At 44.2% G+C, this 15,450-nt stretch overlaps 1 protein-coding gene across 2 annotated transcripts in view; it reads right to left on the bottom strand.

The window, feature by feature from the left end:
* The window catches only part of HUNK (hormonally up-regulated Neu-associated kinase), a 102,036-nt gene that overhangs the window by 16,753 nt on the left and 69,833 nt on the right, over positions 1-15,450 (bottom strand). For both annotated transcript variants that reach the window (XM_023630009.2, XM_023630010.2), the window contains exons 6-7: positions 8,276-8,411; positions 3,240-3,402 (exon numbers count right to left, since the gene is read on the bottom strand). In XM_023630009.2, the coding sequence (XP_023485777.2) occupies positions 3,240-3,402; positions 8,276-8,411 (299 nt within the window). The remainder of the gene's footprint in view (positions 1-3,239; positions 3,403-8,275; positions 8,412-15,450) is intronic.

Raw genomic sequence — 15,450 nt, 5'->3', positions numbered from 1 at the left:
GTCCATTCACTGAAATGCAACGGCTCATCTGCGGATGGTTTGCAGTCAGGATGCAGTGTGGGGAGAGCCCCGGGCCCAGAGTCAGGAGACCTAATTCTGTTACCGGCTCTGCCAGGCCAGGGTCCAGTAACCCTGGGCAGGTAGATGCTCCTTGCTGGGCCTCAGTTCTTTCCTCTGTGCAACGAAGTCTAAGATGGGAATGCAGAAACCAAATACGTGAGCTGGGAAGAATAACTTATTTTATTGAATTACTAAGTAGGAGACACATCTTGTTTTGTTTGCTTAAAAACAGCCCTAGTCCCTGCCTGCAGTCCTAATAAAAGTCACAGCAATTCACAACATAGCTTGAAGAAGACTGAAGCCGCCCCACAATTATCTAGGTACAGGGTTTAGGTGCAGTCGCATCTGGAGACAGGTGAAATTACACAACTGACTGCTTAATTTATCAACCAATTCACGGAATGCCGTTACACGCTCTCCAACTTTCCATGCTTTTGGTTTTAGAAAGAGAAAACGAGCATCAGAAGAGAAGGGGAGAAATGACAATTAAGGCACAATATTTTACTTTCTGGTTCACTAGCTTCTTTTTCAAAATTATACACGGGCTGTTAGTAATTGTTGGTGAGATGAATAACTGGGATAGTGCATACGGTGCCACTAAATTAGCCACGTGCGGAAATTACTGAGTGGATGCCTGTAGTTGTCTGTGGGGATTCATTCGCTCTAGTTAAAAACAGCACTCGCCTAGACGCTGGTTCTCGGACCAGGTAGGTCCTGTGATTTAAGGGTTAAGTGTGAAACAGATACAATAAAATAAGAACCTTCTCCAGTTAGAAGTACATTCGCTGAATTTCCAGGGAATGTTCTCAGTAACAAAACCATGCTCAGCTTTGCAACACTTGCAACCCTGAAGCTGGGCAAAGAGGAGGAGCAGAAATACAGCAGATGGCAAGACACCCAGAGAAAGCACGATACAGCCTAAGAGCTTCAGACCAAGGGCTTTCTTGCTTGGGATGAGCTCTGTGGTGTTTAGGATAAGTATGAGTAACCAAAGTTTGTATCTGTAGACGTGTTGGTAGACATATGAAAGAAACTATTTTAATAACGAACCTCCATCTTACACATCAGCATCTGAAGAACTAGTTTTCCCAAAAGAAAATGTTTGAATCTTAGGAACGTAGCAATGTCATCCTCTAAATATGTGAAATCATCAACTTTATAGTCAGTTTCCTGGAAACACTTCTTAAAAACTAACGTTTGAACAACATTCATCATTTGAAAAGGAAAATCAGCGTGTTGACCTTCTTCTCTTCCTTTTACTTGAGAATTATTTAAATTCTTAATTGCTGTCCTCTAGCATGATGGTCCCCAAATGGTGTGACCTTGAGCCCATATGAGTGAAAAAGTTGTAAGCAGGCACCTACAACATATGCATATTTATTTAAACATTATAAGCAAGTGCCACTGTAGTATATCATGTACATTATAAAATAGGAATTAAAAAAGATAAGAAAGAAATGTGGAACAAATCGTCTTCTTATAAAAGGGAACTGGAAAGCAGCCTCAAGTTCAATATGTCTTTTAAGTTTCTCACCGTGAGAGAATAAGAACCTCTGTGTGATATAAGAGATTTTCTTAATCACTCCTTATCATATAATAAAATGATACAAATAATATGCTATCTCTCGAAGGTCCCATCTTTCTGACCTTGACTTCTCGCCTGCAGTTTTCCTATGACAGTGGCACTGTCTCTAAGATCTAGCCTCAAAGCCACATGTTTGTCACCATCAGAAGTGTCATCCCATCACTGCTTGCACGGAGCGTGGTTTTCCCCCATAAAACACTGCTCTCATTTAAAGCCTTTACTATGGACAATGTTTCTTCTCACATACATCTTTCCTTTGGTGATTCACCAAAAAAAGGAGTTCTGTGAATAATTTCCTGTTGAAGCAAAATCTAGCAAATATCCTAAGCTGAATCAGCTTAGAAACATCTGTACTTTCATCCGACTATTTAACAAACTTTCCTTGGAGCTTCCTCACTAGTCAGCAATGTTTTCTGGATGTCTCCCAAATCTATTTGCTAACAAGAGATACACTCTCACCATCTCATCTTATGGGCATTATTTTGGCCAGTTCCACCACGGCAGGGAGAACATCACTTCCCCAATTGTAGGTGGATTTTCATCTTCAGCTCTAAGATAGAAACCTCACAAAAGGTTTCTAAGCCTATTATTTAGTGGAATTTTGTGATGCATTTGGCTATCATGTGACTTTAAACAGCAGTGGAAAACTCTAGAAGTTCATCTTCATGTTCTGGAGTCTAAATGTCTTCCTAACAGCGTTGACCCACACAATCAGATCTTCAGCCGCCATATAGACAGGGTAGAGGTCATCCTTAGTGACAGTGGATATGAAATCAAATTTCAGATGGGCTTCCTGACAATTCTGAGTTTCTCTGGTTGACTTCCTGTTAGATGGTCAGCCCCCACATTCTGAGCAGGAGAAACAGGAGTGGCAGACAGCATTGATACCACCTTTGATCCAGTTTTCTTCACAGAATTCTTTTTAAGCCGTTGTCCATTTGGAGAGAAATGATTTAGTCCAAACTAGAAACTGGAGCATGTAAATTCCCTTACCCAGGCCCAGATGAACTACCTGTGGCAAAAGGATGAAGGTGACCAAGGCATGAGGGTACCACTGTCCACCCCAGGCTACCAGACTCCACGCTGTGCCTCACACGCAGCCCAGGACACCTGGACTCTGATGCCCAGATTGAGAAAAGGGGCCGGGGTCAAGCTAGTGAAGATCAATTTCATTCTTATTTTCTGGAGAAGTAAATATAATAGTGGCTTTCTCATATACCATGCTTCAGAGATGAATGCCTGAGAGAGCCTGCTCTCCAACTTTTAGGACCACAGAAGACCCCAATGCCTCTAACGTGGGAACCCCAAGAGCTGAGAGACAGCAGAATGAAAAAGGCAACAGAGAAGCTGAAGGGAAAGAGGTGGGAACCTCTCACAGTGCTACCCAGGGCTTTACTCTGTGGGAGAATATTTGAAAAACACCTCAGATAAAAAGCACTAGCTACCTGAGAAGCAGGTTTTGCTACTTTTTTTTATCCCACCCTAGTTTAAATTAACAGCTTAGATCAAGTGTCAGCAGGTGGGAAACCAATGGGGCATAAGAGCTTCCTTGTCCACAGAAAGGAGAGAAAATGGCCACGAGGGCCCCACTCACCCCTGACAAATAGCGCTCGAGTTTCTTGTTTAAGAGGAAGTAGATGGCGAGGATGTGGCAGGCCCGGTTGGAGAGCACGGTGTTGATCACGTCGCTGTTCTTGTAGCCCAGCTTCTCGGTCATGTGCAGCACCACGCTGGGGCTCAGGTCTTCCAGGGAAATCCTGGGCGGCAGAGGGACAGAGAACTGGTCATGTCTCCACCTTCACAGAAGGGCTCTGGGGCCTCGTTAGTGATGCCCACAAACATGGTAGCACAAAGCAATCAGGTTCATTCATTCACTCATTCATTATTATGAAAAATTTTATAGACACAGAAAAGACAAGGGAATAGTATAATTCCCCTCTGTGCGCCCAACATCTGGGAGAAGCAACTGTTAACTCTTCGCCATACTTGCTTCATCTATTTTTTTTTCTTTTTGCTAAAGCATTTTAAATCACAGACATCATGGCATTTCATTCCTAAACACCTCTATGACCATCTTTAAAAAGCAAGGACATCTATCCCCCACAGAATCACAATCAACTTACCCAACAAAATTTTAATAGTCTTTTAATGTTGTCAAACATTTAGACCATATTCGAATTTTCGCAATTATCCCCAATTTTCTTACAATTTGACATTCTTTCCATAAAATATATTTGTTGGATGTGAGCACAGCCCATGCTTAAAAGTTGGGTGTAAGCTGGGATGGGAAAGGAAGGTATTCAGGAGCCAACCCAGGCCGTGTTTAAAGGAACGGTGTGAGCTCACAAGTTCACAAATAGGGAATTTGGGGTTCAACTGTAAAGTGAGGTGCTCTCAGAGGACAGGTTAAAGCTTCTTTGCAGAAGTATTAGGAAGATGAACTCCTTGAGATGAAGTGCCAAAGAAATGCCAGGCATTCATTTATCCACTCACCCTTTCGGGCAACAAATTCACATCTCATGCAGTTTACGTTCCAGTGGGGAGAAGAGAAGATAAAGTCATTTGGCCCTCATGACAGTTTTATGGCAGGCACTGCTATTATCCCCATTTTACAGATGAAGAAACTGAGGCCCCCAGCAGTGAAGCAACTTGTCCACGGTCACAAGGTGGGAAGTAGCAGCCCCAGAATTGAAACTGGGGCAGCCCGGCTTAGAATCTAGAAGCTAAACCTCCACACTCAGCGTCTCTCAAATAAACAGACAGGGCCAATGGCCATGGAGAACAAGAACGCGGGTTGACGGGTATAAGGAGTATGTGCGTTGGCAGCAGGGGTGTGTCATCAGATAGATATTCTAGTCCCTCAAGAAGATACAAATAGGGCACTCTGGGAGCAGAGTGCAAGCACATCTGCCTGGAGAACTCTGTAGACCCCCCCCAAGGGGTCCAAAGACATTTTTGATGGGACCTCAGAACCAAAGCACCCCAAGAAACTGCACAGTACAACCCCATAATGGTCCATAAGAGGAAACTGACCTGCCAAGTTCACAGGCCAGTTGGGAGGGGAGACAAGGGCAGACCTGGGTCTGCTGACCACCTTGCACCACCTGTCCTGTAACCTACCTCAGCTCTCCCTCCCCTGGAGTTGAGTAAGTGCAGTCCAAAGAAAATGCGAGCAAGGAACCAGGAAATCCACCTCCCTCACTCTGGTTGACCACAAAAATCACAAATTCTAAATAACAAATGGCAGGGGGTTGGAATGACTAATGGCAAAACATAATAATGTTTGTTAAAAAAAAGAATACAATTACTTGAAGTTTGCCAAAACACGACACAGAAGGCTGGATTGTTTGAAACTACCTGGTAATGTCTGTGTGGGAGCGGCCCTGTCCCTGGCCAATCAGACCACTGCTGTGCCCTGTCCCTGACCAATCAGACCACAGCCACTGGACCCCACCCCTGGCCAATCAGACCACTGCTCTGTGCTTTAACCTTAGCCAATCAGACCATGCCTCATGGCCTCGCCCCTGGCCAATCAGACCACTGCTGTGCTCTGATCTTGGCCAATCAGACCACACTAATAGCCTGGCCCCTGGCCAATCAGATCATGGCTGTGTGACTCTGCCCCATGCCAATCAAACCACAGCCACATGCAGACAGCCCGGTTTCTACTAGGAGCAGGCTCTGGAAGGACGAGTGCTTGGGTGTGGGGTGCCATAAGGAAGGACGGGGTGGGCTGGGAGGTGGAGGTGAGAGGAGGGAAGTGAGCAGGGCAGACACCCCATCTCTGCCCTTCATATCCGTTGTCTTCAAAAACAGGAGACCTCTGCCAAAATACACACTGTCCACTGACTGTTGACTGAGAGTAATATTTTAAACATTTGTCCAATAAGCAGTGTATATATTTGGTGCTCTACGATATCAGTTATTCAATTTGTATTATCTCTCCACGTTTGGATGATACAGACAATGGTGAAATGTTCCAGAGCACTAGGTATAATTCTAACTGAATAAATTCTCATTAAAACCGCTTGTATACCACTTCGGTCTAATTCTGTCCTGTGTTATCAATGACCTCCTTGACCTCCCTCCGTCTCCAGAGCTAACTGAAGCAGCGGCGAGACTGTCCAAGCCCACGCAGGGAGAGGGAGGAAGCTGCCAAGGTCTGCTCTTGTCAAGATGTCTGCTCCCAGAACAGGGAGGCCAGCCTGATACACAGCAAACATGTTGATGGACCAGCGTGAACATTTATTGTAAAAAGTTTACTTTTAGAGACATTTTCCTCTTGCCTTTTGGAGATCAACTTGGAGGCCCAAGTGACTTCAGAGGAGGCTTTACAGCGGAGTGATATAAAACACAGACATTTATTCTCTTTCTTTCCCAAAGGAAAACACTGACAACACCTAAAATAACTAAATGGGGCTAGGTATGATGGGAAGCCATAAAACATACTTTATAAAGAAAGCATCCCTTTCTCTGGTCACACGTTCCTACTCCATTTATCGGTGTGCTGATAGAAACCAGAAAAATAATTATCAAAAGCACATCTTTTTTGCTTTCAACATTTTTCAAAATAAAGACTGTAAATAACATGGGCCTCTCCCAACAGTTTAGATTTCTGGTTTCATGGCTTAAAAATGGAACGTGGATTTGCCTCTAGTATAAAATGAGTGAATGAAGATGCAGCCAGCAAGGAGCAGGGACACCGTCTCTAATACCAGCTCCACTTTCTTCAACAGCTGCCACGTTGAGTGGCTTGATTACGCTCGTTTAGACAGTGATTACATTAGCTTAATGACTCATTTGGCTGCCACTAATGCCCCTCCTTTACAGAGAGCATACCTGTGCGCTGCTATCCATAATGAGCCCTGGTAATGAGGTCTGGCCCCTCAGCTTGGCTTTCCATCTCACGGTGGGGTAATATTTCTGGTGTCTATTTCAGATACGGACCCAAATCAAGCCGCTGTTGGAAACCAGAGTCTATTTCCAGGTTCCCTTGGTAACCTCAGTCACCTAGACTTTGTGTAAATTACCTCCCATGAATCAAATGCGAGAATTCTAGAAGGCAACTGAGTGAAACCACCTCATCTATGGCCATAGCATGTGTAAACTTGGCCCAGGGGCATGGATGCAGACTCCAGGAAGGTCCACCCACACCCCCTTAAGTTCTTCTAGAAATTTCTCTCCAAGACAGAGCCCTACCTGCCCACCTCCTTTGAAGAACTCCGCACTGCAGCTTTCATAAGACTTGGTGGAAGTTTCCAGACCTTCCTAGGCATTTTGAAAATGTGATTATGGAGGATACCTCTTTCCCTCCAGTTCCCCGTCTGCCCTCTTCATCAGGGGTTCCCTTGTCCTCATCTGAGAGTGGTCAAGCGTGCAGGCCACTCTAGGTCTGAAGGAAGAAGGAGTCGAGGTGGGTCCCAGCCCTGGAAGGGTCTGACTCATGTGGTCTCCATGTCTGCTTTAAAGTAACCAAAATGAGGGCCCTCATTCCCCCACTCGAGTCAGTTAACAAAATGTCAAATGAGTAGGAAAAAAGTTCAAGGAAATGTTTTCCAATCTGTAGCCAGTGCCCCAGCATGGAGACGTGGGGGCCATCACAAGGTATCCCTCAGTGTTTCCATGCTGTGGATTCCTGCTTGTAAGCCTTCCTTAAAGATTCCTCCTCCTGGGGCCGGCCCAGTGGTGTAGTGGTTAAGTTCGCACACTCTGCTTCGGCAGCCCAGGTTCACCGGTTCGGATCCCAAGTGTGGACCTACGCACCACTTGTCAAGCCATGCTGTGGTGGCATCCCACATATAAAGTAGAGGAAGATGAGCACAAATGTTCACTTAGGGCCAATCTTCCTCAGCAAAAAGAGGAAGAGAGGAGGATTGGTGGTGGATGTTAGCTCAGGGCTAATCTTCCTCATAAAAAATAAATAAAAAGACTCCTCCTCATGGAAACTGCTGAGGTGAAGCCTTCACAGGAAGTCCACGGGAAATGTGGCCTGAAGCAAATGACTCCTTCCATTGCCTTTTCTTCCTGCCCCCAACTTTCTAAGGCCGAGGACTTAGGGCTGAAATAAACATCAGAGCAAAGAAGTGGCAGAGGAGGAGGCTGAGGGGTGGTTTGAAAGGGGAGAGAGGCCATTCCACCGGATTCTGCCTGATGCTGGCAGGAGAGCTCATGGGTAGATCTCACACACACACACTCAAATACAAAGAGATACACTCACAGGCATACGCACTTAAATACTCACACACATAGACACACACACACATACTCAAGCCATAGCTAGTCTAAATGGTGCCTTTGTGTGAATTAGAAAGAGGCGCCACTCTGGGAAGATGCAGGTCCTTCGGAGGAGGTTTGACAAGGGGAATGTGGCCTGGATTGCAGCCTCCACTGGGCACCCCTGCAGGGCACACTCTCCACAATCACATGGGATGGCCCTCTCTACACTGCCTCTCATGCACTGATGTGGGCTTGTCCATGGATGTGTGGCTGCAGAGGGTGGAAGGGCAGCCGCCAAGAGAAGACGCAGCTTTTGCTTGAATCATGTACATCCTCCCGTCCGGAGCAATTCAGGGCTTGTAAGACAGGCCCCATCTGGCCCGAAGAAGGGGCCTTCTGTGTGCACTTGATTACCTGTTGGGGTAGGTGACATTACACGGCACTTTGCCTGTGTAATTCTCATTAAGCCAGCGATTCGCCAGTGCTTGCTGAATATTGGGCCTCTTCACGGGATCTGGTTCCAGGAGAGAGCGCAGGAAGTTGATGGCTCCTGTGAAGACATTTGGCAAATAACACAGGCATGTTACAGGCTGAATGAAGACACCACTGGGACTTGAGGCAGATGACCCACCAACCCTCCCGAGCCACTGCTGGGCGGATCTGTTTTCTGGATCTCTGGGCCACAAGTCAAAGTGTTTAAGATGTCTGTCCAAGGGATGCAACTGGCACATGGTAAAGCAAGACCAGTTCGGGTCTCCCGACACCCTGCACTTCCCAATACAACCTGTAGTCTCTTCTTGTGGTCCACCTCTAAAGGTGAACCAAAGAGATGTTGTATTTATAGGCTTGAAGGGATGAAACAAAGGAAAGAGAAAAAACTTGATTTCAAGGTAGGATTTTGAGCACTCACAAAGGAACCAGAGGGTACAGGCATTCTAAATTAGACCCTCTAACTTGGCCTTCACCATGTGACATCACAGTCTCAAGGCATCAGGGAGGTCCTGCTTTCTTTCTGCTCCCTTCTTTTAAAGCTATTCTCCATGGCCACCCACTCATTCCCCAGACCCTGAACTGATGATGCAGCCCTCATGCCAGCCAGAGCCCATGCCCACTTAGCTGAGCCAACAAGGCCAACACAATGCCAGAGAGCCAGTTTTTGTTAAAGGGTTAAGTAAACTCTGTAACAATGACTCAAGTTTTCAAATCCTTGTTCGTGTACAAAGTTCTGGCAAGCGCGAGACAGTAAACCCATGTCTACCTGATGGGCCCTCTCCTTTTGTGCTGTCCCTCAAACTGAAGGGGCTGCTTGGGCAGAATGGACATGAATAAAGTTTGTCCTTATTTTTCAGCCTACTGAAGTTCGCTGCCACCACACAGCAGTTACGCTGAGCATGGTGGGTAAGGAAAGGACATGAGAAGCGATTGACAAACTACAAAATTCCTACAATCCCTTTCTCTTCTATACCAGGCAAAAATGACTTTTCAGATGCCCTGGGTCTCCTTTCATTAAACAAACATTTACAGAGCACCTGGTGTCCATCCAGACACTAGGGATAGAACATACGCATCCTTTAAGATTATAACAATGGAAACAACTACACAACGTGGAAAAATATGTTATAATGCACACAAAGGCCACAGGCCTCAAAATTGTTCAGCATGAGAATATGCATGTCCACATATGGACAAAGAATGCCAGGGATGGCTTCAAAATGAAGATGGTCTGTCGTGCTTGAGTTGTGGGACCGTAACATTTTCTTATTCTATAGTCCTTATTTTATGGAGCATTGCCATATTTTCTCTGCAATATAAAAAATACTATTTTATGTAACTTTGTACATGATATCCAATTACCAATATAACAAGTATTAGATCTCAGAAAAGAATCTTAATTTGCTTGGTCCTCAAACTTTTCTAGCCTTCTCTCCAAAACTATTTTTCAGTTTCTAACATAATCTAACCTTTCGAGGAAGAGTCATCAAAATCCTCACTTTCCCACAGGCTTTACTTGTCATTTTAATGCTGTCCTTTACAGAAGGATGAGTGTTGTCTGTCAACCTATTTTCTGCAGGATAGAAACGAGGCCATCAAAAGACAGCATAATCGTGATGCCAGAATCAACCCAAAAGAAACAACTTTTGCTAGGTTGTGCCGCCAGATAACTCGGTAACTCCTTAAGGTGTTATTTTCCTACAGTTGCTAAGGTCACCAGAGGGTCATTTCTCTTTAAGAATGTAGTGGGTAAAAATACACGGGTAGACGCCAGAGCAGTCATGAGGTAGGTACACTTATTACTCTAAGTTTTATCGCTGGGTCTCCAAGCAGACCTTTCCTAAAATGTTCTTCAATGGTCTCAAAAGGAAACAGATCTCCAAAAACAGAGGTTCCTCTTTTTGGAATCTCTGTGTCCCGTCTCTCAGCTCCCCTACACTGCAAGAGTCATTGGATGCTTAATTAGGAAGCTCTACTGGTCAAAGGAAAAAGATGCGGGCTTAATGAATTGAAATGGAGAGGCTGTGAGTTAACGATGTTTCTGAGACATCTCTCTTGCTTACCCTCAAAAGCCCTGAACAACAACCCAGGCTGCACCAGCCTTTTTCAGAGTCTGATTAGCCAGAAGAGCTAAGAACAGACTGGATGTGCATTTTTGTTCTATTTTCAGAACCAAGCGCTCTGCATCTTCACAACTTGCTGATGAGCACAAGTAATTTTAGTTTGAATCTCTACTGACGAATTTTCTTTCTTTGGACATCACAAGCTTGGCGTTACTATCCAAAAAGGGCTTTGAAAACATCCTTAGAGCTCTTTGAAGTATGTGTTAGGGTCTTGAAAATCTCTATGACTCACGAGCAAAAGGGATTAAAATATTCTCCACTGTCCTAGAAAGCTGCGGCGGGCAGGGCTATGTGTCGCAATCCATCTTCTGAGCTAGCACATGGGCTCTCATTCGGGCTGGAGGGTAGGGGTGACTCACATAGGAAGCTCCCTCTCTGTGCTCCCCATCACACGTGGTACCCACTCCTCCAGAGCAAAACCTACTTTCCTCCATGAGGCATTAGCTTTCCAAAGTCTAGACTGACTTGTGTGAGTCTAGGGAAAGGGTCGCAGGGCATGGACAGAGCCATCGGACTTTTTCCATGAGTGTAGCCCAGTGGATGCAAGTGGAATCCCATCCCCACCCGAGGCTCCTCCCCCATCATGTCCCAGGGTGAAAGCAGCAACAATTATTTGACAGTCGAGCCTCCTCTGAAATCTTAATTAGCGTTGGCTCAACCCTCGAAGATGCTAACACCTCACCTTCAGCTTCACTTCGGCAACTTCATGGTACAAAAGCCTCTTGATCTGAAGTGACTGTTTGGAATGCAGTATAAGTGCCATCACTGAGGTGTCGTGATGAAAAGATAAGCTGTCTGAAAAACGTGTAAGCCACGGAAGGTATTCACGACTCTGTGATGTACGAGCGCCAACAAGCAGAAAGACAAATTGTCTAGAAGCGAGAACTGGAAAGGTCCCAAGAGCTTAAGTTTTCAAACTACATGGGAGAGACGAGGAGCGATTCTTCGAAAGCATGCACAGTGGACTCGCCAGGGGTAATAATGCACTGTTTTAACTCAAATTTGGCAAAAATTCTTCCAACTTAATCTAAGAAAAAAAAAGCATACTACTACACAATAGACATGGAGATGTCGTTACGAATATGAGCGACAGAGTCATCAAATTAATAAAGATGTGTAAGTGAGACACTAAAACTGACACATTTTCAATTTGGACATTTCAAGTTTGATATTACTCAAACCATAAGGACAAGAGATAATACCCCCAAATCTAGGCAGAGGGGCATCTTATAGTAAATAAAATAAGGAAAGAGAGATAAGTAGCACAGTATAGTAGAAAAATCCAGATTTGGGGGTCAGGCAGACATAAATTCAAAAACAGAGAAGCTATTTAATTTCACTGAGATTCAGTTTCCTCCCTGATAAATTGGGAATAATAGTACTTCCTTGCAGGGCTGTTATGAGAACAAGAGAGAATATGAAAAGCATGCACACACGGCCCTTCGACAATTATGGCAGCTACTCTTGTTATTGGTAAGCTAGTATTTGTGGATGTAAACAACATGATATCATATGGTGTCATAAATGAATATGGGCCGGAAGCGAGAAGGGATAAACTTGGCGGGGTGCAAAGGGTTGGAGAAACGGGGCTGTCAGAAGGGGAGCAGCTGATCCCCAAACCGAAAGTCCTCCACTCTGGACCCTATTGCATCAGGCTAATTCCAACCCTGGGTAGTCGAATGAATCTGTGAGCTGCCTTCCCAGGCCACCCACTTTAACACGAGAGTCAGCAACCTAGATTCACCGAGCATCTATTATGTGCAAACACTATCCTTGACACCTAGCACAATGGGTTAAAGCCCTAGTTGAGAGAAATATTTATATATCCCAATAGAAAAAAAAATGTCCGGGGGAAGCAGTCCAGATTCCTTAATGTAAGACCAGATATAGAAATGCAATTCACGCTTGGTCATGCTTGACAAGTCAAGACAACAAAGTTTTGGAATGTGAAGATGTTTAACAAGCCCACACACAACTTAAGGCCAAAGTCAAAGCTGTCTGTCCAGAGCAGGAGCTATGGGAGGTTGGACCCAACCCCAGTGATGCTGAAATCACTTGGAACATTTCTAATATTTCTCCTCTGGAATTTCCTTTGGACTTTTTTTTTATCATCTTCAGGCGTGCAACTTTTACTTCTTTAAGGGTAAATTTAATTTTCATAATCACAAAACATTGAGATCCCAGCCGACTAAGTGGGTAATAGTATTGGGGATAAAAACAAGGTACGGTTTAGAAGTAAAGAGACTGATTTCCTTATGTTTTCAATCGGCCGGCCCTTGCCCTGCTGCCTGACCGTGACGACGGCGGGCTGAACCGCCTGCTCGTCCTCCCACAGCCTGCGGCTCATGCTAATGCTGTTCAACAGCTATTTCTGGCCTTCTGCCTTCCAGACATACAGCAGGACTGCACTTCCCCACTCCCTTGAGTCGGGGGAAGCCATATGACATGTTTTAGAACGTTGGGAGTTATGAGTGGAATGTTGGTGGGACATTTAGCTGCTGATGAGAGATCTTCTAGACATCTCTTTCCCTCTGCATGGACCAAACATGCTTGAAACAGTGGCTGCTCCAACAGTCTGGGACCCTGACTACTAGGATGGGCAGAACCCTTCGACCCTTGATCCAACTCTTTTTTTTTTTTTTAAAGATTGGCACCTGAGCTAAGAATTGTTGCCCATCTTTTCTTCTTCTTCTTCTCCCCAAAGCCCCCAGTACATAGTTGTATATTCTAGCTGTAGATCCTTCTGGTTGTGCTATGTGGGACACTGCCTCAGCATGGCCTGATGGGTGGTGCCATGTCCGCACCCAGGATCCGAACCAGCAAAACCCTGGGCCGCTGAAGCAGAGCACATGAACTTAACCACTCAGCCACGGGGCTGGACCCCAATCCAACTCTTGATAGATATGTGGTTTAAATGAGAAATAAATCTGTTATCTTAAGCCGCTGAGATCTGGGGGCTATTTGTTATTGCAGCATAACCTGGCCTATCCTGACTGACACAATGAGAAGCAGTTCTCCAGCTCCTCAGGATCTCACTGGGATTCGAAGTGTCTGCCTTTTCCAGGCATGGGGGGGTACAAACATCCTCCTAGCGTCCTTTGTTATGGCTGTTGAAGGCAAAACAGACTCTGAACTGTAAAGGAAACTTCAGAATCTCTCTGAAAGATGGCAATATTCATGACTATATAAGCCTTAAAGAGACTTACCTTGAAAGATTGCATTTGTTTTTAAACATCAAATCTTATTTTTTACCACAATGAGATATCATTAGACTCCCATTGGAATGGCTAAAATAGAAAACCGTGACAGCAGCAAATGCCAGCAAGGATGCAGAGAAACTGGATCACTCCCACATGGCTAGTCGGGATGCCGAATGGTACAGCCACTCTGAACAAGAATGTGGCAGTTCCTTACAAAATTAAATATGTGCTTACTATATGGCCCCACAATTTCACTCATAGGCATTCATCCCAGAGAAATGAAAACATGTGCACACAAAAACCTGTACAAGAATATTAATAGCAGCTTTATTCATAATAGCCCAAAGCTGGAAACAAGCCAGTGTCCTTCCACTGCAAATGGTTAAACAAACTGTGGTATATCTATACTATGGAATACTACTCAGCAATAAAAAGGAACAAAGAATAGATACATGCAACAATGTGGATGGATCTCAATGGAATTATGCTAAGTGAAAAAAGCTATTTACATATATATATATATATTTTTTTTGGTCATTTGTCATTTTTGAAATGACAAAATTATAAAGATGGAGAACAGGTTATGGTTGCCGGGGGTTAGGGAGGTGGCAGGCAAGGAGACGGCTCTGGTTATAGAGGGACAGCACAAGAGATCCTGTCACAGAACTGTTCTGGATCTTGACTGTGGGAGTTGTCACATGAGTCTGCACCTACGATAAAATTTCATAAAACTAAAAACACACCAACACACACAAATGCATGTAAATCTGAATAAAGTCAATGGATTTTATCAATGTCAGTTTCCTGGGGGCGATATTATACTACAGTCATGCAAGATATGACCAATGGGGGAAACTGGGTGAAGGGTAGACGGTTCTTTCTGTATGTTTTCTTATAACCACGTAAATCTACAATTACGCCACAATAAAAAGGTTTTTTAAAAATGTTATTTGTTAAAAAAAAAAACATCTTTACTCTCTATCCCCTTATCCTGATTTATTTTCTTTTCTTTAGAGCACTAACACTACCAAACATCAGACATGTTTATTTATCTGTTTATTTTTTGCCTCCCCTGCTGATATGTAAGCTCTGTATGGATAGAGACTATGTCTGTTTCATCTTCTGTCTTCTTGGCGCCTAGAACATTCCTAGCACATAGCTGCTACACAATACATATTCATGGAATAAGTGAAAACCTATGAAATATGGAATGAATGAATGAATGAATGAGCACTCCTCATAGTGCTCTGCAGCACTTTCAAAATTTCTGAAAGCTCTAAAACCTAAATATAACAATTTGTTCAACATTTTGTACATTTTCTAACTCCAAGCGTTACGGCTTTCAGTGCAGAAATATCTCCTTTATAATGAGAGTGCTGTAACTTATCTTTCCTAGTACACAATGCTTCCTTGCTTTCAGCCTACAGGGATTCAATCCTCCTTAGCAAAAGTGAAAGTAAGGACTGAGTTAGATAATGACATCCAAGAATGCCTTTCAGCCTGGAGTCCATTTGGCAAGCAGAAATTCAGGGTCAGCTTCACGGATGCTTTATAAACTCAAGAGAAAAATACATAATAGTAGTAAAATTAAAATGCTACATTTTAACCACGTTTCATCAGTTGAAACGAAATAATCACTTTTTGGGGGGGGGGTGGTCACAGGCCTTATCTCAGTGAAGTTGAGTTTAATCTAACGAGCCAATTAAATGATTGTCGAGGCCAGGAACTTGAAGTGAACTGTGAACCCAACAAAAGAACGAATTGTACTAGTTTA

This window comes from Equus caballus, chromosome 26 (genome assembly GCF_041296265.1).
Source record: "Equus caballus isolate H_3958 breed thoroughbred chromosome 26, TB-T2T, whole genome shotgun sequence".
Classification (NCBI taxonomy): Eukaryota; Metazoa; Chordata; class Mammalia; order Perissodactyla; family Equidae; genus Equus; species Equus caballus.
Note: the sequence above shows the minus strand (reverse complement) of the source record. Positions and strands in the feature narration are given on the sequence as shown.